The following is a 26,867-nucleotide window of genomic DNA, read 5'->3' on the forward strand; positions in this document are numbered from 1 at the left end:
TAGAGGTATGTGTTGATTGTATGGTTATACAAGACCAGAAAGCATTCCATCGCTCATTGTAGTTCACCTAGTGGCTCTTGAATGAAGAATACGTGTGTTTAATAGTTAGTATGAATATATATTCTTCCTAACAAGTTTAGTCTTTTTACAAAATAGTCATTAAATGCCATTCAGTGATCATTTGATCTTATTGTGTATCATTCAGTAGCCCATCAGAGCCCTCACATGCATCCGTACACGTTGCATGGCAGCCTGCATAGCGAGATGCGTATCGTATCCTAGCCTTAGTGTATCACTATACCATACGTTAGAGGACCAGGGACAGCAAAACATTAAACACAGAAACAAATCTGTGAATTAGACAATAACAATAGCAATAAAGGCACTGTTTATCGGTGTCTAATCGCAATAAAACCCTGCTTGTTGGGTAGTTGGACTTGTCTATACGATAGTTCTTTACCTTCTACCGGACGGCAATGCCCTCCAATCAGGGTTCAACTGCTTGAATAGAATTAGACAACAAGACCCACTGCTGTATTGGAAGATGCAGAGCTGGGGGAGGCTTACTTGTGTTGATTAGAAACTGGTTCGATACCCCCGGGTGATCAACGTCATGGATCGCACTGGCAAAGATAGCAGCCAGGATCTCTAGGTCTGTAAACACAGCCTAGGAAAAATAAGATTTCAGATTATTACCAAAATATCACTCAATTTCTCTTTTCTATAGTAGATTCGTTTAGTGTAATATGTATTTACTCAATGCAGTATGCATTACAATAGTACCATTGCTAAATAACCTAATGTAATTAAGTAGTGTTCCAGTAAGCCCAAATGATGGAGCACTAATTCCCTGATAACTTATATTTAGGTTAATGATGCTGTGTAAATGGTCGTTTTAAACCATTCATATCTTGAATGACAATGGAGAGCTGATTTAGGGTTTCTTCATATTGTAACCTGTATAACTTCTAAACATCTGGGTGGATAGCTCTGAAAGGTTGTATACAGGAAAGAAACAAAAAACACCCCAAAACCCACCCCCTGATTTAATAAGAGCTCTGTAACCTATTTTACACTTTAACCTATTGGGGATATTTATAACCGATGTTTCTGTATCGCTTTAGGATTAAACACATTTAAACATTTAAACTAACTGGAATGTTTGTACCACTCAGAAATGCCATCACAAGAACCCCTCTATCACTTCAATGATTGTGTACAAGACTGCATGCACACAGCATTTAATTGTGTAGGTAAAAGACAGAAGACACTTTGACTACATGCTCTTACTACTATGTGAACACTAAGGCCACATCCTGTATTTGGAATGCAAATGTTTCACAACGGTTAGATGTTTAAAATCTATCACTGTACCAACCCTTGTGCCAGTTCATTCTCAGTTCAATGTAGTGCTTGTGTACGTGTAGTTTGGCAGCTGTTCTCACCTCCAGTGCTGGTGTGGAGAGGAGCACGTGGGTAGACTGGACCACGTCAGCTGCGTGGATGTTGTTGTGATACGCCACGTCCGAGTGGTAGTGATCTTCCAGGGTCATCATGAAGGTGATAAACGTGTCGACAGGGATCTTAAAGGACTTCAACAGGTCTCTCTCCTGATTCAGGGAGGGAAAACCATAAGAAACTTCAATCAAGGATGCAAACCTTACAGCTAGTGCTGTCAGGTGACTATTTTAACAATCTTAACACTTAATGCCACTGCTCTGTACTGTGTATTAATACCACTGCTCTGTACTGTGTATTAATACCACTGCTCTGTACTGTATTAATACCACTGCTCTGTACTGTATTAATACCACTGCTCTGTACTGTATTAATACCACTGCTCTGCACTGTGTATTAATACCACTGCTCTGTACTGTATTAATACCACTGCTCTGTACTGTATTAATACCACTGCTCTGTACTGTGTATTAATACCACTGCTCTGTACTGTATTAATACCACTGCTCTGTACTGTATTAATACCACTGCTCTGTACTGTATTAATACCACTGCTCTGCACTGTGTATTAATACCACTGCTCTGTACTGTATTAATACCACTGCTCTGTACTGTGTATTAATACCACTGCTCTGTACTGTGTATTAATACCACTGCTCTGTACTGTGTTAATACCACTGCTCTGTACTGTGTTAATACCACTGCTCTGTACTGTGTATTAATACCACTGCTCTGTACTGTGTATTAATACCACTGCTCTGTACTGTGTATTAATACCACTGCTCTGTACTGTGTTAATACCACTGCTCTGTACTGTGTTAATACCACTGCTCTGTACTGTGTATTAATACCACTGCTCTGTACTGTGTATTAATACCACTGCTCTGTACTGTGTATTAATACCACTGCTCTGTACTGTGTATTAATACCACTGCTCTGTACTGTGTATTAATACCACTGCTCTTTACTGTGTATTAATACCACTGCTCTGTACTGTATTAATACCACTGCTCTGTACTGTGTATTAATACCACTGCTCTGTACTGTATTAATACCACTGCTCTGTACTGTATTAATACCACTGCTCTGTACTGTGTATTAATACCACTGCTCTGTACTGTATTAATACCACTGCTCTGTACTGTATTAATACCACTGCTCTGTACTGTATTAATACCACTGCTCTGTACTGTGTATTAATACCACTGCTCTGTACTGTATTAATACCACTGCTCTGTACTGTATTAATACCACTGCCCTGTACTGTGTTAATACCACTGCTCTGTACTGTATTAATACCACTGCTCTGTACTGTGTATTAATACCACTGCTCTGTACTGTATTAATACCACTGCTCTGTACTGTGTATTAATACCACTGCTCTTTACTGTGTATTAATACCACTGCTCTGTACTGTATTAATACCACTGCTCTGTACTGTGTATTAATACCACTGCTCTGTACTGTATTAATACCACTGCTCTGTACTGTGTATTAATACCACTGCTCTGTACTGTATTAATACCACTGCTCTGTACTGTGTATTAATACCACTGCTCTGTACTGTGTATTAATACCACTGCTCTGTACTGTATTAATACCACTGCTCTTTACTGTGTATTAATACCACTGCTCTGTACTGTATTAATACCACTGCTCTTTACTGTGTATTAATACCACTGCTCTGTACTGTATTAATACCACTGCTCTGTACTGTATTAATACCACTGCTCTGTACTGTATTAATACCACTGCTCTGTACTGTATTAATACCACTGCTCTGTACTGTGTATTAATACCACTGCTCTGTACTGTATTAATACCACTGCTCTGTACTGTGTATTAATACCACTGCTCTGTACTGTGTATTAATACCACTGCTCTGTACTGTATTAATACCACTGCTCTTTACTGTGTATTAATACCACTGCTCTGTACTGTATTAATACCACTGCTCTTTACTGTGTATTAATACCACTGCTCTGTACTGTATTAATACCACTGCTCTGTACTGTATTAATACCACTGCTCTGTACTGTATTAATGTCACTGCTCTGTACTGTGTATTAATACCACTGCTCTGTACTGTATTAATGTCACTGCTCTGTACTGTGTATTAATACCACTGCTCTGTACTGTATTAATACCACTGCTCTGTACTGTATTAATACCACTGCTCTGTACTGTATTAATACCACTGCTCTGTACTGTGTATTAATACCACTGCTCTGTACTGTATTAATACCACTGCTCTGTACTGTATTAATACCACTGCTCTGTACTGTATTAATACCACTGCTCTGTACTGTGTATTAATACCACTGCTCTGTACTGTATTAATACCACTGCTCTGTACTGTGTATTAATACCACTGCTCTGTACTGTATTAATACCACTGCTCTGTACTGTGTATTAATACCACTGCTCTGTACTGTATTAATACCACTGCTCTGTACTGTGTATTAATACCACTGCTCTGTACTGTATTAATACCACTGCTCTGTACTGTATTAATACCACTGCTCTGTACTGTATTAATACCACTGCTCTGTACTGTATTAATACCACTGCTCTGTACTGTGTATTAATACCACTGCTCTGTACTGTATTAATACCACTGCTCTGTACTGTGTATTAATACCACTGCTCTGTACTGTGTATTAATACCACTGCTCTGTACTGTATTAATACCACTGCTCTTTAGTGATTTAATGACCCACTTATGGGATAAGATAACAATGGAAGGAGTCCTAAGGCGGCTTTATTAAGACCTGCTGTTGTTAAGAATATTACAATAGCCCTCCAAGTACAGTGTTTACAGTGTATTCTGGTCATTCCTTTTCTAATTCTTATTTATTTATTGAATTACAAATACTTTACAAGAAAGGTATCGGACGAACAGTTGTCTGTATATATAGATGAGTGTTTAAAGTAATGGAGGATGATAAGTAAATATATATTTTCATATGCAATAAAACAATTTACTGCACCTCTTCATGTTTAGCACATTTTTCAATTAAATGTAAAACCAGAATCAAATGCAAATGCTGAAGAACCATTACAAAATAATATTGAACCTAATTCAAATACTAAATAATAATAATAAATGTGATTTTGTTTCTTTAAAAAGAAAAAGTGAAAGCAGCTTCTATTGTAGACTAATTATGGTGGTTGAGGTTATTATTGAAGTATGAGAATCATACACAGACTGCATATTAGTTGGAATAGATCAGCTTTTGTCAGCAGATGACTGAGCAGAGTATAGCAAACCTGTTTGGAGAATCAATACAAACAGGACCGGAGTAGAGCAGTGCAGATTTACCTGGAAGATGGTGTACATTACAACTGTTAATGGCCGATTTCCAGAATACTCTGCTATCTTAAAAACATCAAGGCCCCATCTGTTGATTTCTTCTAGTTCCTGAAATGTAAAGACAAAATGAATAAGCAGAGTAGAGCTCTTCAGTGGCTTTGCTGTGACTCTGCACCAGAAGACACAGTAGCACAATGCTAGCTACAACGGGAGGAGCCATAGTTTGAATGGTAGTCATTGGTAGCATTATAAGTTACTATGTTGTGTGCCGGGTGTCTCTTCTATAACAGGCTTCATCTTGTGCAGTTTGTGCAGCTAAAATATGTGAAGTGATGTTTATCACAATAAGAGACACCCTACACATGATGTATCACCTTATTAAAAATCACAGAAACCAAGATGGTACTCACCAACTACTATTATACTATTATTGTGTTTTTATTTCAGAATTGCGGTGTATGTTCTAAGCAAGGGATAACTTCTGTACTATAACTTCTGCACATTCTACAGTAAAACTATCAGGAGCAAATATGGAACCCACAAATCACCTGCCAGTGAAAGGAGAGAAACACTTTTCTGTACAGTGGAATGTGTGCCAGAGTTGGAGTCAATTCCGTTTTTTCAATTCCAAATCCATTTCTAATCCCAATTCCCTTTTAATCAATTCAAATTCCTATTCCAATCATTTTACATCACAGGCTTTATTGAGCAAATAAATACTGTATACAACTTAATGAACTTGTCAGGTAACCTGATAAAGCCTCTGGCATAAACCTCAGAAAAGACTATGTCGTAAAATATAATAGGAATTGGAATTGTATAAAAGGGAATTGGAATTGAAAAAATATAATTGACCCCAACTCTGATGTGTGCTATTTATTTAGCATTTATGCATTGGTTTCCTTTTCATCTTTATTATTATTATTATTATTATTTATTTCTTTAGCAGACGCCCTTATCCAGGGCGACTTACAATTGTTAGAAGATATCACATTATTTTTTTTTTTTACATACAATTACCCATTTATACAGTTGGGTTTTTACTGGAGCAATCTAGGTAAAGTACCTTGCTCAAGGGTACAGCAGCAGTGTCCCCCACAAGGGATTGAACCCACAGCCCTTCGGTCAGGAGTCCAGAGCCCTAACCTCTACTCCACACTGCTGCCCCATATACTGTCATAAAAACTGCTATAGGAACGAATACAAGCATGCTTGAGTTTGTTTGAATATTCGAATACTTCTAATACTAATAGTAATAGTAACCTTTGTCAAAGGTCCTTCCTTATCGGTCTTGACTCCGAAGCGAGGGATACTGCAGGTGTTCAGGATGGTACTGTGTGTTAACTTCTTAACCCCACTAATCTGGCACATCGGCTGCTTTGTCTTGTCCTTGTCTTTTTGTATCGGAGACATGATTTCCACTTCATGCTGTTTATCTGAAAAAAACAAGTTACATGAACACCAAGTGCAAAATGTCCCCATGTTCTAATTGTTACATCATCTAGTTTCCTTGCTTCATTTCATCGGCTGTGCTGTGAATGGATGCCTCTGTGACATCTGTTTACTGAAACTGTATTGTGCCACTTGCATTCCAATAGAAGTGGATGTTAAAGTGGATAATCGCCTTCTCACACTAAAAAGCCTTGACCAAAAACCAAGTCCAAAAGCCATACCACATGTTCACCAGACTTCAGCAGTAAAGATCACATTTGTGACATAACCTGCGTGACTTTCTTATAACTAAAGGCAAGCAATTATTTATCATCAACTGAGATCTGCTGAAAGTAGCCCTGGTAAGATTATTTGACCAAATTAATAATAATAATAATAATAATAATAATAATAATAATAATAATAATAATAATAATAATAACGAAGCCAGATATTTTTTATTCTTTACACTTTTGCTGTTTTCATGTTTGGTGATCGGACAGCTGATTGCTTTGAGCTTAGACTCTTCAGTCCCTTAGGAGCAAGATGAGATGCAATTCATGTTACACTAGTGTTAAGTAGCATCTATCATGGGTACCTACTAGAACAAAAAAAGTCAAGTTTGTACCCCAAAACGAAATAAATTACCATAGGTGGGAATTCGAGCCAGTGGCTTTACATTACATTACATACATTATTATAATAATAATTATTATTATTATTATTATTATTATTATTATTATTATTATTATTATTATTAGAACATTAAGTAGTGGGTAATGTGGGCGAGTAGGGTAGTCTATTGTAGATTTACTACCAGTATTTTGAAAATTTACTCTACTAAACTTTTGGACTGTATATGTTTTTATATATAATTAACCTAAAATACTGGATTTTAGCTCTGTCTGTAAATTACCATGAGACTTGATAAAGCTACCATTCTGTAGGAAACCTTGTATATAATATATATGTACATGTATAGCAAATAATGCATGGATAGTGCAAAGCGCTCTCTTGTGGAATGTTGTTTTTATTTTTTTGGTATCTGTGTAACGATACGTCTGGGTTTTGTTTTGTTTCCTTCGCTTTTTTATTAGAATTTTTGGTGGCCAAATGAGGCCGGCTGCCCTTGCGGTTCTTCAAGACAACCTTAAAACTTCTTGTAAATCCCGTTTAGGAAAGATGCACGATATCAGTCGTCACGCAAGGCAAATTGGAATGCTGACAGACACATTCAAATAGACCCTCCCACACTGTATTATTAATAGGGTCATTTGCATTTGGAAGGAGAATTTCTCTCCCTAAAAGAAAACTATACGGAAACCCAAATTGCCGGAAAGGTACTACCAAAACGGTGAGACTTATTTTTATTTATTTATTTTTTAAATTTTGTAGTCGCCAATTGATTTTTCCCCCATTTTTCTCCCAATTTGATATATCCAATTGTATTTTTTTAAAGTCAAGTTCATCGCTACCAACCCTGTGCTGACTCGGGAGCAGCGAAGACGAACACACGCTGTCCTCCGTAGCGTGTGCCGTCAGCCAACCACTTTTTTTCATTCTGCAGGCCTGCCATGCAGCCAACCCAGAGCTATAGCGTCGGAGGACAACGCAGCTCTGAGCAGCTTACAGGCAAGCCCGCAGGCGCCCAGTCAGTCTACAGGGGTCGCTGGTGCGCGGTGAGCCGAGGACACCCTGGCCGACCTAAGCCCTCCCCCACGAGCGGTGCTCGCTCAATGCTGCACCGCCCCCTGAGAACTCCCGTCCACGGTCGGCAGTGGAATAGCCTGGACTCGAACCAGCTACCTCCAGGCTATAGGGCGCATCATGCACTCCACGCAGAGCGCCTTTATGGGATGCGCCACTCGGGAGCCCCTTATTTTTATTTTTACATGTCAACCACAACTGGCTGAAAGCATGTCAGTCAACGGGGGAAGCAGCTGGCTGGTTTATGACAGGTAAAAAGCAATTCACCCTCCAGATTAAATAACCAAGGAACTGCTACACTGTCTGAATCCACCAGGTTAAATAACCAAGCAACTACAACACCGTCTGGAAGGATTTCTTGCAAACAGTGGTGTAGCACCTACATGTTAGTTATAATGGAAGTGCATAACGGGTAAGATTTCTAAAAGCCCATGCCCAGTGAATGTGCACTGTATATTCCATCCAGAGTCCTGAGTCTGGCTTGTGTAAAGCTAAACCTGTGACCATCAGCTTGAACTTTCAGCATTTCAACCAAGCAGCACAAAAAAACTAACTAGCAAATACTCCCTGAATTTCTTTCTTTGTTTGCTCTCCATTCCTTCACCATCTATTTTGGCGAAGGATAATTTCTGCAGGAATATAAGTTGAACACTGGCAAGTGATGCAAGTACAGTCTAATAATATTACAGTCCCTATGGAAACAGATAATGTGTTGAGGAATGTTGGTTCTTCCTTTACAGTGATGTTCTGCAAAACTGCTCCATTGTAGTCACCAGCAGTGCACACTCATGTACTGGCTGCGTGGGAGTGGAGCAATAGGGTGCAGGGCTGTCCTGCCTTGCTCTCTGCATGTTCTTGCCCACCGCTCTCTTCACCACACTGCCCCCTCCTACCTCCAATCCCTCGTGTCTCCCCATGCCCCCTCTCTCTCGCTCTCTCTGCTCCTCCTCTACTGGCCGACTGGTCATGCCTTCCCTCCACTCTCCGCTCTCCACTCTCCACCCCACCAACCCCCCCGTGACCACGTGAACTGTACAGCTACGGCCAAAGGTTCTGCCTCACCCTAGAAAATTAACTCATTTTGTTTCCCAAAGTCGAATGAATAATGTTATGTTAAATATTGAATTACACACCGCTTTGTAGTTTTGACAAATTAAAATACGTGACATTTCAAAATCTAACATGAAATACTGTACTATTATTATGGCTTCCGGTAGACTTTTGCGACACAATGTTGTGGTTTCTTTGATTATATGATGTTAAATAAAAGATCACAATTATGCTCATATAGTTTTTTTTTTTTTAATTATGTCCCAATCCTAAAATTCTAGGTGATGCAAAACTTTCATCCATAGCTGTCCACAATAATGTAAGTATCCTGTGCGGGCTCCACTTACCTAAAAATGTGTTTGATATGAACTCGGAGACCTGGTTCCCAGACCGGCTGGTTTCTGATAGGTGTGTCAGCTCTCGATTCAGCATCCTTTTAAACTGAAAAACAGAACAACACATCCACTTACAGGGGGACCCAAAACAGCATGGGAATGACCTTTAGAACTGCAACACACTTCACATAGGAACTATAACACTACCTTTAAAACTGCAACACACTTCACATAGGAACTATATTACTACCTTTAAAACTGCAACACACTTCACATAGGAACTATAACACTACCTTTAAAACTGCAACGCACTTCACATAGGAACTATAATACTACCTTTAAAACTGCAACACACTTCACATAGGAACTTTAAAACTACCTTTAAAACTGCAACACACTTCACATAGGAACTATAACACTACCTTTAAAACTGCAACGCACTTCACATAGGAACTATAACACTACCTTTAAAACTGCAACACACTTCACATAGGAACTATAACACTACCTTAAAAACTGCAACACACTTCACATAGGAACTATAACACTACCTTTAAAACTGCAACACACTTCACATAGGAACTATAACACTACCTTTAAAACTGCAACACACTTCACATAGGAACTATAACACTACCTTTAAAACTGCAACACACTTCACATAGGAACTATAATACTACCTTTAAAACTGCAACACACTTCACATAGGAACTTTAAAACTACCTTTAAAACTGCAACACACTTCACATAGGAACTTTAAAACTACCTTTAAAACTGCAACACACTTCACATAGGAACTATATTACTACCTTTAAAACTGCAACACACTTCACATAGGAACTATAACACTACCTTTAAAACTGCAACACACTTCACATAGGAACTTTAAAACTACCTTTAAAACTGCAACACACTTCACATAGGAACTTTAAAACTACCTTTAAAACTGCAACACACTTCACATAGGAACTATATTACTACCTTTAAAACTGCAACACACTTCACATAGGAACTATAATACTACCTTTAAAACTGCAACACACTTCACATAGGAACTATATTACTACCTTTAAAACTGCAACACACTTCACATAGGAACTATAACACTACCTTTAAAACTGCAACACACTTCACATAGGAACTATAACACTACCTTTAAAACTGCAACACACTTCACATAGGAACTATAATACTACCTTTAAAACTGCAACACACTTCACATAGGAACTATAACACTACCTTTAAAACTGCAACACACTTCACATAGGAACTATAACACTACCTTTAAAACTGCAACACACTTCACATAGGAACTATAACACTACCTTTAAAACTGCAACACACTTCACATAGGAACTATAACACTACCTTTAAAACTGCAACACACTTCACATAGGAACTATAACACTACCTTTAAAACTGCAACACACTTCACATAGGAACTATAACACTACCTTTAAAACTGCAACACACTTCACATAGGAACTATAACACTACCTTTAAAACTGCAACACACTTCACATAGGAACTTCTTTAATACTACCTTTAAAACTGCAAAACACTTGTAAAAAACTGTACTGCAGTTGCAAAAGGCAGTCTTCAGTTACTGTCTAGCAGTGATTGATTGATTAATTATAGCATAAAAGAGGAACTTGACCTAGAATTCCATTTTAATTGTCATTGCTATCCATATAGCCGATTTTAAAAAGTATCTGACAGAAATTAAGATAATTGTGTGCAAGCTGCATGTCCCTGTTACACATCCGTGTCAGTCACCCAAAAAAATAGGTGATCGGTTGGCAGGTGCTTCCTCACTGTAAATTACAGATTAGTATTACTGAAAAGTATGGTGTGCACCGTACATAAAATGCTGCAAATCTCAAGCATTGTATTGATTGATTATTTATTATTATTATTATTATTATTATTATTATTATTATTATTATTATTATTATTATTATTATTATTATTATTATTATTGCTAAGTATTCAAATTATTATTATTTGTATTAATATTGAAACAAAATACATACATATTTAACAAAATAAATAAAGCTGTGGCTAAAAGTTTTGCATCACCTAGAATGTTAGGATTGAGACATACATAATTATAAAAAAAAACAAACAAAAAAAAAAAAAAAAACTATGACCATAATTTAGATATGTTATTTAACATTGTGTAATCAAAGAAACTACAAAGAAATGTAAATGTTTTTATTTTTTGTCAGTTTATATGGAAAACTGCAAAGCAGTATATAATTCAATATGTAACATTCGACTTTATGAAGCTAAATTAGTTCATTCTATAGAGTAATGCAAACTTTTGGCCATAGCTGTAGACTAATTTGTCATTTTTCTATAGGTGTCAATAATACACTGTTATTCATACGGTATACAGCACAACTAAGAATCAAACAAGTTTGTTTTTTGTGCTTGAATACATTTGACCTGCTTTGTCTTACAAAAACATTAAACACACTGCAGTGAAACATCTCAAACATATGCAACAGTATTTATACCTTTTTTAAAACCTCTTAAAAAAATTATGGGATACACCATCACTTACCTTAATGTAACGCCAAGACACAGAAAGCAAATACTTAACTTCGGGCATGGCAGCTTAACCAGGAGCACAATAAGCCAAAAACAACTCCATAGATTGCAATAGAAAGTGAAGGGGAAAAAAGTAGTCCACTTCCACCAAACACTACAGCCCAGCCCAGCACTTGTATTTATCCGAAGACAAGGTGCCCTAGAAGCCATGGCAGCTGTGCAGCTGTTAGAGCACAGCTCGGCAAAGGAAAAGGTCCATTGAGGAGGGGAGGTAGGACTGAACGTTCACTAGGACAGACACAACGGGAATACATGACTGCTCGTCATTCTCTGCTTTTTATTCATGTGTAAACAGAAATGTTCACTCACTGTGAGTGCCCCCCCCCCCCCCACACTCTACAGTGCGGCTGGACCAATAGACAGCTCTCTGCAACAGAGGCAGGTTGGAATGGGGTAACGGGATTGGTTGCTTAAAGAGGTAAGAGGGAGGTTGCACTGACTGCGAGGACCAAGGGATCCATTGCAGGATTAACCCTTTCATTGACTGAGGTGTATGTGAGTGAGGGGGGCGGCAGACGGGGAAACGTTTGTAGCAAAACCAATTGAACATTTTACAAAGCCTTTTTAAAAACGGTTACATACTGACATTTTTCAGAAAAGAAATGACTTCTAAAGCTGTTGGCAATGTATAGCATCCGCTCGTGTAGAAGAGATTAGTTGATAATGCAAAGGGAATACCCTGGCAGGTATACTGTGTGATACAGAGAGGACACACAGTGGTTCTAAAAGCTGTAACACAAATAATCAATGAGTGAGGGAAGACATTAGGATTGATTATTTTTCAGTTACCCCTGAACAATCTATGTGTTTTCTGTTTTACAACACACAGAATTTTCCTTCTGATAATGGATTTAATGAAGTCATTTATTTGATCTTAACATTGCCCTTGCCAAGGAAGCTCTAACTTCACAGCTTGGCAAAGCTGTTATTTTCACTGCTACAAACTGGCCACTGAAAAATAAATATGCGTTGGAACACCCAGAACAATACAGCAGATGAACAAGGAGCGAGGGATGATAGTGAGCGCTTGGTTGGCAAGTGCTTCCCTAGTCAAGACTGCACAGAAGTCAATTATCAAGGAAACGTTTTGGTGAATGTCTTCATTGACGCCTCCATCACACTGATGGAGGTATGGCTGTTCTCATTTACTGTGTTTAATTGAATCATGATACTTAAAGGGTTATAGGAGGTCTGTGAATGACAGAATGTAGCAGAATTGAGCCTAGGCTGACTAACAGCTTAACTAATGTATCAGTTACAAAATCCATGTGTTTCTGAGCATAACCAATCATTAGTTTGCAAATACTTTCTAGGTTTGTTATGTTGTATGTTTTAAAATTAAATTCCTGTGTAAAAATGACCACTGGACTGTGCTCCCCAAATCCCTCCCTCTCGCTGAGATAGTTTTCCATTGCAAATCTTCATGGGGTTAATTATGTTTACAGGGCGGAGACGAGCTCGTTAATGTGCTTCTGCGGTGTGTTCGAGGTAAACAGACACCCATAACGTAATAATTAGATACTGAGAGTCACTTTCACACAGATCAAAACTTTCAATGACTGTCTTCTGACAGCAATTAAACTGAATGGTAAGTTACCAGCACTTACTGTTATTTATTTTAGAATTTTAGTATCAAACTACACAGTAACAATGTATCAGTTTATCAACTGTGATTAGATGGCAAACGTTATTTAAGGGGGCATCGTGTGATTATGTTTATTAGTTCGCAGACAATTTAAATTGGGCCAGTAATACCTGGGGCCAGATCCCTGTAACATCTGATGTTAAATGTCCCCTTAGTTTCATTGAGTTAGATTCTTGAGGGTGCTGCACAAAGCAATCAACACATGTTTTATGGTGATAATGTTTGTAGATCTTCCTTGAAACAAAATATAAGTTGGCTATATTTAAAAGAAGCCAGAAAAAGACCAGAACAATAAAATAAATGAAAACAAATATGAAAAGTATGAAATTAATAATAATTAAATAGAAAATCTGTCCTTAATAAACCACCATAAAAATATGTATCAGCTGCACAAACAGCAACAGCTACATTCAACACACATATAGCAGTGTAGTCTTTATCCCTGCGCGAAAGAGCAACATGCACAAACATGTAGACTGTGTTTAAGTAAATCAGGTAGCCCAATAAGGGAGGCAAATTCTCCTGCATGCACAGTACTTTTAGAAAGGCAAACCATTACAGAAGAGGTTTGTCTGTTCAGACTTTACTTGAACTGATCTTGTGAAAACTGTTCTATCTAAAACTGCAGCTATGGCAAACATGTTAGGATTGAGACATCATAATAATAATACTTTAGATCTTTTATTTAACATCATGTAATCAAAGAAACTACAAAATGATATTGCAAAAGTCTACCGGAATCCATAATAGTAGTACAGTATTTCATGTTAGATTTTGAAATGTCACCTTTTTCAATTTGTCAGTTTTCGTGAAGTAGATGGAAATCTACAAAGTGGCAGTAATTCAATTGGATCCGATCTGAGGGTTAGTGGGAACGGTCAGCTCTGCCTGAACACAGCTCTAGTGTGTCTCCTATAACCAAGATGTCTGTTGTATACCTCATAGTCTGAACCACCTCTGCTTACCTTGTTGGAGGCCATCTCACTGACAGAGTGGCGGGTCTGCAGAGTCTCGAGCTGGTCCAGACACCAGTCCAGCTCTTCCAGCGTCTCGATCGCCAGTTTCTGATAGGTCTCCTCTGGAGGGACAAAGAGTAGCTGGGTTCAGGAGCTGGCTGGCCCCCCGAACCCCCACCCCAGACCCTCATAGCTGTAGCCAGGTACCCCCCGGTCCGACATGGAGACTGTCATTCCTGTTTGAGAGACCCTTCCTCCAACTTTGATTCCTTCATTTCCTCCCCTTGCTTTACAATCAACACACTCAGGGTTTAAGCTTCATGCTTTCGGAGTGCGCACATTCATAGTCAAAACCAGTAGTCACTTATCCCATAAACCCTCAGTTCAGCATACACAATCCAGCAGGTGGGCTGATGAATCTCCTTATCACTTCTTTTATGCTAAGGAGGAGGTCGGTTGGCCCTTTTATAACCTTCACAGTCCTCAGAAAACGAATCCATGAAGGCTCTACATGCAGTCGAATTGATTGCTCTTAAACTAATACAAGATATTGTGTTACAAGGGTGGCCATTTTGTGTCGTCATGGAAACTGGGAACTGTTGTTTACATTCAGCCAAATAATAAAAAAAAAAAAAGATTTATTTTTTCCTGAAATAGCTTTTTAAGAGAGATGGAATGTGATTGTCTATGATTTTAATAATAATGATTAAAAACACTGCTTTTTTCTTATACCTGAAATAGTTGATGGAAAATCTGACATGGCATCTGGAATGGAGTATATACATATGTACTGTTTTATTAAAGAATATATATATATATATACACTTTTTTTTAATTGACCCCATTAACACATCAGTGATTAATTATGGTATAGATGTGTACAATATATACCTAAAACCTGTTTTTCCCCTGCTAAAATGTCATTGAAATTGAAATTATGTTTTAGCGGTTACTGAAATGAAGAGCGACTGTCAGTATGGTTGTTAGTGCCACTGTATTTCTGTATTTGTATAAAAACATCTGCCTTTTTGATCGTTCTGTAAAATGAGATTAAAGAGCAATTTCCTTTTACAAGTAAAACAAACAAAACAAAACAAAAAAACACACTGGGCTTCAGTGAATAATGAATGGATTTGAGGAGGGTCACTGCCCTGCAGCAGCAGTCTGATAGAGGCACATGTAGAGACATGCAGCACATACTTTTGTGTTTTCAGTCCCTGGCATACATTCTGTAATATATTATAAACCACGAAACCACTCTCAAAATGCCAAATTTCAGAACATACCAGAACATCTTATTGTTCTATCTTCTCGTAAACGGTAAAATGCCAGCGGACAAAAAAAAAACAAACACTACTATATGCATTGTGTTCTTTTCCTTTAATTAAAACATTATTTATTAATAGGACCCCTGTCTTTTACAGTACAGGAGTGTCTTCTCGCTTTAAAGTCCTCTTACTCTTACAAGAAGACACACTTATACCATAAAAGAGATCTGGTCAACTGAACATATTACCTTATAGAAAAGCTGCATCTCCCTGTCGCAAGTCTATTTCAGTCAGAGTGATTCTGATGTAGGTACTGGAATGACAGCTGCTTCCCTAGCCAAAGCCGCACAAGGCTCAAAAAGCGATCCAATTTTAAGATCTTGTAGACATTAAATTAGTGCCATGCTGGCTCCCTATGCTTGCCCTACACCCTATTGCCAGTTCTGGCAGGTGTTTCCAACACTTTGTCCAAGTCCTGTGCTGTATATGCTGGAGGTGACAGAAACGCTGTGATCGAGACAGGCTGTTGCAGTGAGTAGGCAGACGTTTGGCAGGCTCTGCTGAAGACACAGGCTAATATTTTTTTTATGAATGGCCTGTCTGACGTCAACAGGATGCTTAATATCCTCAGAGCTGCGCAGGGGGAATAGCCTCAGCAGGCTCTCACACAGAGAGCCCAGGGTTTGAGCAAAAACGTGTAACAGAGCGCAGCTGGGATTGGGAGGGCTAGGACGACAGCGCCTCTGTCCGTGGGTTAAAGGCAGGATTGTTAAATGATCTGAACGTTAGCTTCATTTGTCTTTTTAATTGTGTTTCCCTCACTATTTTATGCAATCGTTCTGAGTGGTTCTTGGTTAGCTTGTGTTCTTACCATTTTTTTTTTTTCTGAATCAGCCTCTATTTGACTTTGAGTTTGTCTGGAGAAGCCTAATTGTTGGAACTAGCAACTTTCCTTATCACATTCAAACCACAGGACAACGAGACCTTTCAACTGTCAGCCCCCTCTCAGTCTATAGTGGTGCTAATGTAATGGCAGGACACTTATAAAGCTCTCAGAAATCCATTGACAATCCTTGAATGTGTTCTTTATCAATGATGGTGTATAGAAATGCATATATATTGTATAACATCTTAGTCCCCACGTCTTGTATATTAACTTATCTCAGCTTATACTTGGAGATGCATATGGGCATATATATGAAGCCAAAGGATGAAGTGCGTCCTCTCACACATCAGCGTGTACCCAAGAGTACCATGCGCCTATCTGCACGGTTATACAGCACAGCAGAGGAGGTGAAAAGTCACGTATTGACATGGTTTGAGTGGCATGAGGATCTGATCAGTCCCGGCCGGTGCAGTATGATGGGATACTTCAGACAAGCTCAAAGCTGCTTAAAGCCAGGTAAGGGCGTGGTGCAACATGATCAAAACTCAATATGGGAGCAACAGAACATACTCAGATAATACCATGTATATTTAAAACAAAAAGCAATTTAAAATGATATTTCAAACAACTTACTTTTTAATCAGTCAGTTGCACAAGCTAATCAGTTAATGTTTGGTTCATTGAATCTGAGTTCAATTATCAATATTTCAGTTCAATTATCAAATTCAAAATATTTCCTTCTGTATGTGTACAGTATATTCAGCATTACAAATCCTCACATTCTGTATTGAAATAATGCCGAACACTCCTCGGAGGGCTGGAAGAGTCTCGATTGCCCACCCTCCATATATCAGCATGGTGTGTGATCATCATAGACACCGACACAGGCCTGGCACCCTGTACACAAGTGTGTCAACGAGTGCCTGGATAGATGGATGCTTAAAGTACTTGTAGCCAACAAATAATCCCATAGACATTCATTCATGTTTGAAATGTTTAGAACAGACGGTAGGAAGCACAGAGAGTCATAAATGCATGGACTAGCCCACCAGGTTAGGCATCTAAAACACGAGGAATACTGTCCTATTAAATTAGACCCCCCTAGTATGGACGAAACGTGTGCGAATAAGGGATGAGCCTTGATGGGCCGAATAGCCTTTTCTGATGTTTTTATCTTCTTATGCACCAGATACCATATTTTAAAAAGACAATACACTATAAGGTGTTTCTCTTGAAACTGCACATCCGAGACCTGCCTAGTAAATGATTATCTAAAACAGGTAAGATTTCTGAAGTTATTTTGTTTTTCACAACTAGTTTAATGTATGCAGCTCTGAATACTCTTTCATATTTTGGAGCTGTCCACAATGATGGGGAGAGGAGTGAAACTGGAAGAGGTTGCTGTCACGGATGGCTTGAGTGGTGCAGGTGGGTGGTGACGTCAGGATCAGTAAGCAGCAGTAAAACACAGATGCTGCGGGGTGAAACTGAGGCGCTATGGCTGCGCTCAGTGTGGTTATTAAACAAACAAAATAAAAGATTTAAATAAAAACAGCACACGACACTTGAGGCCAAAATAAATAGACAAACAAAACGGACTAACACTAAACAATGTGAACGAACAGACAAACAAACACGTTGAGTTAAAAACAAAAAAAGTATCATGCTGGTCCTTCCAGCACAAAATAGCAATTGTTATTAATTATTTTAATTTATTTTACTCTCCTTCTCTCTCCCGTTCTCTACTCACCGAACACCCAACCCCGAGTGAGTGAAACACTGCATCTTTTACGCCGCTGTACCGATTGCTAATCAATCATTCAATTTGGAATCTCGGTACATCTGCACGTGAACTAATTTGTGCACATCCCCGTGCTCACATACAAAATTCCCTTTTAATCTGCATGTGAAGTGATGGTGCCATCCTCCTACCCCATACTCCATGAACCAATACACACACACAACATAAACACCCTACATACAACATAGAACACAAAGGTACGCACAGGAGCAGTTGCTCACACACTCACCTGGGAGATTTGCTTTACACATGGATGGGGGATTGCTGCCCGATGATCTCCTGCAGTCATTAAACAAAGGCAGTTACTGAGCAGACTTTAAAACCAGTAGGGTACAACGAAATCCACAAGGGGCAAAACTGCACACCCCACAAGATTAATGTAACCATCATCTAAAGAAAATGAAATTGCGGTTATCAAATTATTCCAGGACACTCCTCAGCTACCACAAAACTGTGTTTGGAATTCCAATGATTTCTCCTCGTAAAGAGTCTATATTCTCCTGGTTCTCCTCTCATGTTTCCTTTCACAGCAGGAAGATCTTGAACAGGGGACTTACTTGTTGGTCACTCGCTCCTGTAGGTGAGTCAGGACTGCAAAGTTACTCCGAACTGTTCGCAAGCTGGCCAGCACCTGAGAGAGGAATCGATATAGAACTGCCCTTAGCCAAAGGAATAACTACACTGCCAAAACAAACACCGGGTCCATTAACCCAGTACTGTTCAATGTACACTGCGTGTCAAACCTAGTTAATCACAGGCCATTCTGTACTATTAACTAATATGAATCACTAATATGAATCACTGCAAATATCCAACATGTACCACAGTATATTACACCTCTTTCCAAAAGGTTTAATGGGAATTGTAAGTTCTGAAATGTATGCTGTAGTATCAGCGTTGAAGAGAGAGGCTGTGTTGAATCTTTTTAAAGCATCACATGGAGTTCAGTACTATCCATGAAGTTGCAGTGGTCTGTTCACATGCTCGTGCCTTCATTAGTCATCGCAAAGCCAGAAGTGTCACACTGTCCTGAAGCTTGTGCTATTGAATGTTCTTACCAAGTTTCATCACAACTGGATGATCAGTGTGTTACATAAATAACAATGATGTATTTTTGTTCCATAAATACTTTAATCCCTGACCTAATAAACTGAATGACAGAAAGCCCCACAGCTATTGGGTTCGGGTATCTCAGAACACTAATACAGTAGCTCTGCAGAGCTTTCACCTATGAGTGGTTAGCACTTCACAAACATAACACAACACCACACAATTGGGCAGTGCTGTCAGTCTCACTTGTGAGGGCCAGGACTGAATGGAAGGCATGCAGTCAGACAAGCCGGGTGTATTCAGGTCAGGATTGAGGGTCTCTCTCTCTCTCTCTCTCTCTCTGTCTCTCTCACAGAGCTGCGAGGGTATGTTCACATGGTTCTTGGTTCAAATGGAAATGACCCCATAAAGCTACTACTGGGGACAGAGAACTGTGCCAACACGACAGCAGGCAGGGCTTGAAATCATCCCATTAATCACACAGCCTTTGCTATTGACACACAGCACTGAGTGGAAGCATGATTCTGTCGTCTGACGTGGTGGGATATTTTTAAACGGCCCATTTTAGATAAGGGTAGCTTTCAATACTTTGATTTGGGCGGTGTTTGAATTTGATGCTCTACGCCCAGGAGCACATTATTTTGAAGACTAACGTCATCTCTAAATCTCAGGGGACGGTTTTTCAAGAACACTGGCGCCTAAATAAGTTGGCTTTATAGGGAAGCAAAAATTTGTGTTGGATTAACTGTTCAACATTAAAAGAATAATCACAGAAAACAAATGGCACATAAGAAATAGGGTTAGTGTTTGATGCTTTTAGAAGCAGTTATTTTTAAACTGGCCTTTCTCTTGACATCATCTCAAGACCGGCTGTTTGGAAGGATGTAATTAAAGGGGCACTCTTTTCGGATCCGAATGCAACAGCTTGAATTGAAAGTGATGACTACAACTTCTTTTGAGGCTCCTCTCACCATGTCCTCATAGTCCAATTATTTTACCCCATGTTTTCATTCCCCAATTTGAAGGTCACTTCACCAGGGTTAGGGTTAGGCAGTGTGCTCCAGGGCATTACGTGGCGCTTGCTATTGAACAACCTGCATGCCGAGAGCGCGACACAACAGCGCCGCCTCGCTGCAGGTTCAAAATGGCCGACCTGCATTATCAGTGTGGTGTTTGCAAATTGATTTTTTAAAATGTGGATTTGTATGAAACACATGTGTAATATTTTTGTTGTCATTTTAGCTTTTTAAAACTGATTATGTTTTATTTTTTTAAAGTGACGATTGTATTAGAAAAGGAAACATGGACTATTTATAACTTGACAAATCTGATGCACGCCTCAAGATGTTAAACCAAAACAAGTGTCAGTAACTTTATTACAAAAATACATCAGTAGTAATTACATTAAAAAAAAAATATATATATATATGCAAACTCACTTAAAGCAACTGTTTTAGTATACAGCGATTTCTTGCCTGCTATTGTGAAACTGCTCGTTCCTAACAGACCATGCAATATCTGCTAACATATGTTACAGGGCTCCATGAGAGGGCGCTCTGCCATTGAACGCACCCCAGGCGCCCAGGCGCCAGAGTAACAAGGTGTATGAATACTGTGTGTGAGTTAAAAATGAGGTAAAGTGAGGTAAAATAATAAATCATGCAAACATACACTATACAAATGGAAACAGTGTGCCATGTACATAATGATAAAAAAATAATATCATGTACAAAGTTTCTTTTAGCGTTTCTGAGTGTTTTATTATTGTGGATGATGGCTAATGATGCAGTAACTTACTTGTGCAAATGGTGTTACAATCATGTCTTCTCCGTGTCTGAAACACAATACCAAATCACAAATTAAAAAAACAAAGTAGTATTCAAAATATTCACAGCTAATTACATAATTCCATAAATGTAGAGTGTTGGGCACATGGAGTGTTTTGTAGATGTGCAGTTATGAATGAATTACCAGATATATTTTTTTAAAATAAAGAGATATGTTCTTTAACATGTGTTTCTTTCAAAACTGCACATATATAACCTACATAGCTGACTTTTGCAAATGGATGCAAATCATTTTCTGCCTATCAAATGGTCACACATCCTGCAGGAAACTTTGCAGGAGATGTTTGGAAAGTGCTATTCAGATAAGAGTTGACAAATGGTGGGAGTGTGATTCTGAGGTTGGGTCATTGTGGAGGGAGATGTAGAGATGTGATGTACAGTTGAAAAGGTGCCTACAAGTTTTTGACATGTGAAGCTGTGAATAAGTACACATGTGTATTTGTAGAGGTGTTGAGATGTGGAGATGTGATAATGTAGTGCAGGTAGATGTGGAGATGTGATAATGTAGTGCAGGTAGATGTGGAGATGTGATAATGTAGTGCAGGTAGATGTGGAGATGTGATAATGTAGTGCAGGTAGATGTGGAGATGTGATAATGTAGTGCAGGTAGATGTGGAGATGTGATAATGTAGTGCAGGTAGATGTGGAGATGTGATAATGTAGTGCAGGTAGATGTGGAGATGTGATAATGTAGTGCAGGTAGATGTGGAGATGTGATAATGTAGTGCAGATAGATATGGAGATGTGATAATGTAGTGCAGGTAGATGTGGAGATGTGATAATGTAGTGTAGGTAGATGTGGAGATGTGATAATGTAGTGTAGGTAGATGTGGAGATGTGATAATGTAGTGCAGGTAGATGTGGAGATGTGATAATGTAGTGCAGGTAGATGTGGAGATGTGATAATGTAGTGCAGGTAGATGTGGAGATGTGATAATGTAGTGCAGGTAGATGTGGAGATGTGATAATGTAGTGCAGGTAGATGTGGAGATGTGATAATGTAGTGCAGGTAGATGTGTAGATGTGATAATGTAGTGCAGGTAGATGTGGAGATGTGATAATGTAGTGCAGATAGATATGGAGATGTGATAATGTAGTGCAGGTAGATGTGGAGATGTGATAATGTAGTGCAGGTAGATGTGGAGATGTGATAATGTAGTGCAGGTAGATGTGGAGATGTGATAATGTAGTGCAGGTAGATGTGGAGATGTGATAATGTAGTGCAGGTAGATGTGGAGATGTGATAATGTAGTGCAGGTAGATGTGGAGATGTGATAATGTAGTGCAGGTAGATGTGGAGATGTGAAGTTGTCTAGATGTGGGCATGTTATCTTTTGTAGCTGTGGAGAGGTTCAGATGTGAAGAGGTCAAGATGTTTCCCTATGTTTCCCTGTGGAGGTATAGTGTGGATATATACTCACAGCTCACTGGTGGTGGACGAGTTCCTGGACATGGCTTTGGGGGACAGGTCAAAGTCGCTGTCTGACCGGTACAGGAAGGACTCCCGCCGCTGGCTGTGGGGGAAGTTGGCTTGCAGGATGAGGCCGGACCCTGGACTAGCCTGGGGGTCCAGGGGGCTCCGTCCCACCGACAGGCCATTCTCAACATCAAAGCTGCACAAGGGAAAAGAGAGGAGGACGGGTTAGACAGGCAGGATTCTGCAGGGGAGGGAGGCATTCAGATGACAGTTTTCTGTTGGACTGTTTAGAAATAGGCATCACCCGATGCCCAGACTATCCTTCTAGAGACACCAAAAATACAAAAAACAAAGTTTCCCGAAACTGTCTTAAAACTTTTTGACACCACTGTGGATTCTACACGTGTATTATTGAAAGGTCAATCAGAAGATCTAGTTGCTGAACCAATCCATTTGCTTTCATTTTTCTAGCCCTGGCAACATTATCATTAATAGTGGTTGTTTCCAAATGACCCCAGTTCAGTGGTCTCCACTTGTGTCTGCGGCCCTGTAACCAACGCTGTGTGTGAGTGATGGGGTGCATCTCAAATACACTTACATGAGCTCATGTCAAATCAAGTACTACTAAAGAAAACTGTGTTCGGAATCAAGCAAAAACAGCTTTTGTAACACATCAGAACAGTTTCTAAATACACAGAGCACTGTGCTCTATATGACCTGTGTGGTTTATATAGAATATCATACAGGCTACAGGGGGCTGTATGATACAAACTGATAATCCACTCTGAGTAGCTGACAATCCCCTTGTATCTAACATAGCACCCTACACTATATTTTCTTTCAAACAGGGACCAGTGTAGATATCATTAGCGATAATAAATAATGGATTTTTAAAACTTCCTTCCAAGCTCTGTTGGGCCAGCAATATTGTGCAGCTGCTGCACGATCAATATGATGACAATGTGGGTCTAAAAATAGTCCCCTCTGTTGACACAGCTCCTTGTGGATGCTCTATAAATAGTGTTTCAGGTAGAGTGAACTCCAATTCCATCAGCATTGACTGTTCATTCTCAGATATTTATAGATTGCACTGGGCTCTCCTAGGGGTCGGGCGCTGTGAAGCACAGGAGAGCTATTTCAAGCTCAAGCCACAATTCATTCTCTCCAAATCTATATGCAAATGAATAATGATGCTACAAGTGTTTTCATTACTGCAGACACTCAATATTGATTGCTGTTGTTCTTAGGGGTATCTTGCTGAGTCTCATTTTTAACTTGCACTGGTCAGAATTTATGTACTGAAGTAATATGTGAATATTAATATGTGAAACAAAAGGAATGTGAACCTATTTTCAAACTAGGCACTTTGGAGCCATTTGGAATGAACATTCTATTCTGAGGTCATCATCATCATCATCAACATTCTGGAATTTTGTTTAAAAGACTACTTGTTTGTTTTTTATCAACTTCTTAAAGCACTGTTTTTTTGTATTCAGCCGATGAAGGACTTGTAGTCCGAAACGTCCTGTATAATTGATTTGTAATCAATTATTCTACCTTTTTAAGTACCTGAAATATCCTTTTCTTTTTTTTCTTTTTTCTTATTGAGCATTTTGGTACACAGCAGTTTTCCTTTTTCTCAAACTTTAGATAGATAGATAGATAGATAGATAGATAGATAGAGACAGAGAATTCAGAAACAGCGAACAGCTCTATATCCAAGGAGAATCAGGATTCAATAGGATACTCATCAATCACTAGAAATATTTAATGAAAAAGAAAAGTAATTGATAAATTGAAACTCACTATTAGCTACATGTATCTGTAAGTCACTGTGCAACTCACACAACATCAGCATATCTACAGCTATGGCCAATCGCTTCGCATCACCTAGAATTTGAGGATTGACATAAAAAAAACAAAAAAAAAAAACATAATTTAGATCCTTCAACATCATGTAATCAAAGAAACTGCAAAACGATATCGCAAAAGTCTACCGGAAGCCATGATAGTAGTACAGTATTTCATGTTAGATTTTGAAATGCCACATTTTTTTAAAATTTGAAATCAAGCTTTCTATATGGAAAACTACAAAGCGTTAAGTAATTCAATCTGCTAACGTAACATTATTCAGCTGGTTTCAACAGAAACTTGTGAATCTGATTTTAGAATACACACACTGACACCCTTCTGCAGTGGTTCCAGAGTTTCAGTACCTATATTTTGATTGTTTTAAACCCCCCCTCTGTGAAGCTGTATCCTGCTGTATTATATATAGTTCTTTTTGCAGTAATATACTCCTACTATGTGTAGGACAATGTCACCTTTCCAACTGTTTCACTATAATATCTCTACAGTACCACACCTACTATATTCTGTATTTAGTACGATTATATTCTAATATGTGCTTTTATTCTCAATTGTAATCTGCACCTAACCAGTAACCAAAGACAACCAAGTAAACAGATTTCTCATAGACACTAGAGTTCCAATCCACAAAGAGCAGCAGTTCTGAAGAGTGCATGGCTTATGGAAACTAACAAAGCATTCAGCAAGAATAGTGGGAGAGGAGAGGGTGATTTAACAGAAAGAAACCAACAGGATCATGATTCGGAATGCTGTCCTCATGGTTTTAAATCTGCCCTGTGGAGCATGTCCATGTTGAAATGTGAATAAAGAAATGTGACCTGCTGCTTTAGGACAGGTGAGCCTGGCTGTCTGAGTGGGTTATTCAGGGCTAGTCATCCAACAGAAGTCATTTCTGTCCTTGAATTAGCATGCAAGAACTCCATGCGCTTGTACAGCTTGTGTTCAGGGTACAACGAGACAAGAACTTGATCCCCCGTTTACTAACCGAGTGGGTTTATATGAAGGGAATGAACTGTTTCTTCAGTTCTATATTCAAAATGTCTTGTGAGCCCTTACATATATTCAGAGTGTGCGTATAAACCAGAGGGCTTAAAAGAGGGGGCTTCAGAAGGTGGCTCCTGAAATATAGAAAACTAGACATTTGAAATGCTTCAGTGTTGAGAGACCTTACATTGCATAACTATTCAGCGCGTTCTTACCAGATCTTATTTTGGAATCTTGCAAATTCCATTATTACACTCAACGAAGCCAATGCGGAGCTTGATCTAATAAAAGTTATTCTCTAAATTCAGCTGTTTAATTTGGGGTTATCCTCATTTGTGGAATAACTAAAGTACTCTTTGAACGTGTGCTATACTGTGCTATCAGAATTGCTGGAACTTTTCCATAGCATGTGTAAAGATGATGTCATGGTGTCATATTAAGTGAGGTGGAACAGTATTTCTCATTCACGTGAAGGCAGGCTGTTTGTAGAGACGGGCACAGGGACACACTCTAAATACAGCACCCTGTTTAGGCTTCACCTGAGGGCTCTGTTCATTCACTCTGCTCCTCCCTGCTTCGTTTCTCCTCCAGGCTGCTTGATTTGTTTTGACAAATTGCTACCAGGATGCTGTGACACGTGGAGCTAAAAACAACTCTCCAGCCATCTGAGTTCAGAAAACATCTATACACATTTGATGGTTCATGGTGCAGTTTACTGTATTTTGTGTGTGTTCAAGCGTTTCAAACGCTTACAACCTCCTTCTGCTGAGAGTAGAAGAGTAGAGCAGTAAGCAGAGTGACGATCGTGTTCACAGAGTGATGCACTGACAGCGGGTGTCAAGAAGGGTAGGGAGTAACTCCGAGAATGTAAACAAACTGTACTGTCAACAAGGTGTTCTTTCTGACTGTGTGGACAGAACGCTATGAAAGCAGACCATAAACAGTTCTGTTGTTGTGCCAAAACTCATCAAAAGTGGAAAGAAACAGAGTTCCGTTCTGGTGACATCAACGGAATGAGAACACTGAGAACACTGAAAATGTAAAGAAACGTTTCCCTGGATACCACAGATGTCCGCACCCTGAAGTTGACTCTCAGCAGCTACATAAAGATGTAGAAATGGGAACCCAGATGTCCTGGTTTGTTACTGGTGTACAGTACCGACCCCAACACGACCTCACAGCAGTTCATTTAGGAGTGCAGGCCTCAGTCACCACATAAGGGGACTTCCCAAACGCA

At 39.0% G+C, this 26,867-nt stretch overlaps 1 protein-coding gene across 5 annotated transcripts in view; it reads right to left on the bottom strand.

The window, feature by feature from the left end:
* LOC117428892 (cAMP-specific 3',5'-cyclic phosphodiesterase 4D-like) overlaps positions 1-26,867 on the bottom strand; it is a 196,365-nt gene that overhangs the window by 9,151 nt on the left and 160,347 nt on the right. For 4 of the 5 annotated variants that reach the window (XM_059014054.1, XM_059014056.1, XM_059014055.1 and 1 more), the window contains 10 exons: positions 22,782-22,973; positions 21,311-21,347; positions 19,021-19,094; positions 18,693-18,742; positions 14,518-14,630; positions 9,307-9,400; positions 6,035-6,207; positions 4,781-4,879; positions 1,446-1,610; positions 568-667 (listed from right to left, as the gene is read on the bottom strand). In XM_059014054.1, the coding sequence (XP_058870037.1) occupies positions 568-667; positions 1,446-1,610; positions 4,781-4,879; positions 6,035-6,207; positions 9,307-9,400; positions 14,518-14,630; positions 18,693-18,742; positions 19,021-19,094; positions 21,311-21,347; positions 22,782-22,973 (1,097 nt within the window). Of the gene's footprint in view, positions 1-567; positions 668-1,445; positions 1,611-4,780; positions 4,880-6,034; positions 6,208-9,306; positions 9,401-11,860; positions 12,207-14,517; positions 14,631-18,692; positions 18,743-19,020; positions 19,095-21,310; positions 21,348-22,781; positions 22,974-26,867 lie in introns of those variants that run through there. The other variant, XM_034047894.3, reaches the window with a different exon arrangement.

This window comes from Acipenser ruthenus, chromosome 47, assembly GCF_902713425.1.
Source record: "Acipenser ruthenus chromosome 47, fAciRut3.2 maternal haplotype, whole genome shotgun sequence".
NCBI lineage: Eukaryota > Metazoa > Chordata > Actinopteri > Acipenseriformes > Acipenseridae > Acipenser > Acipenser ruthenus.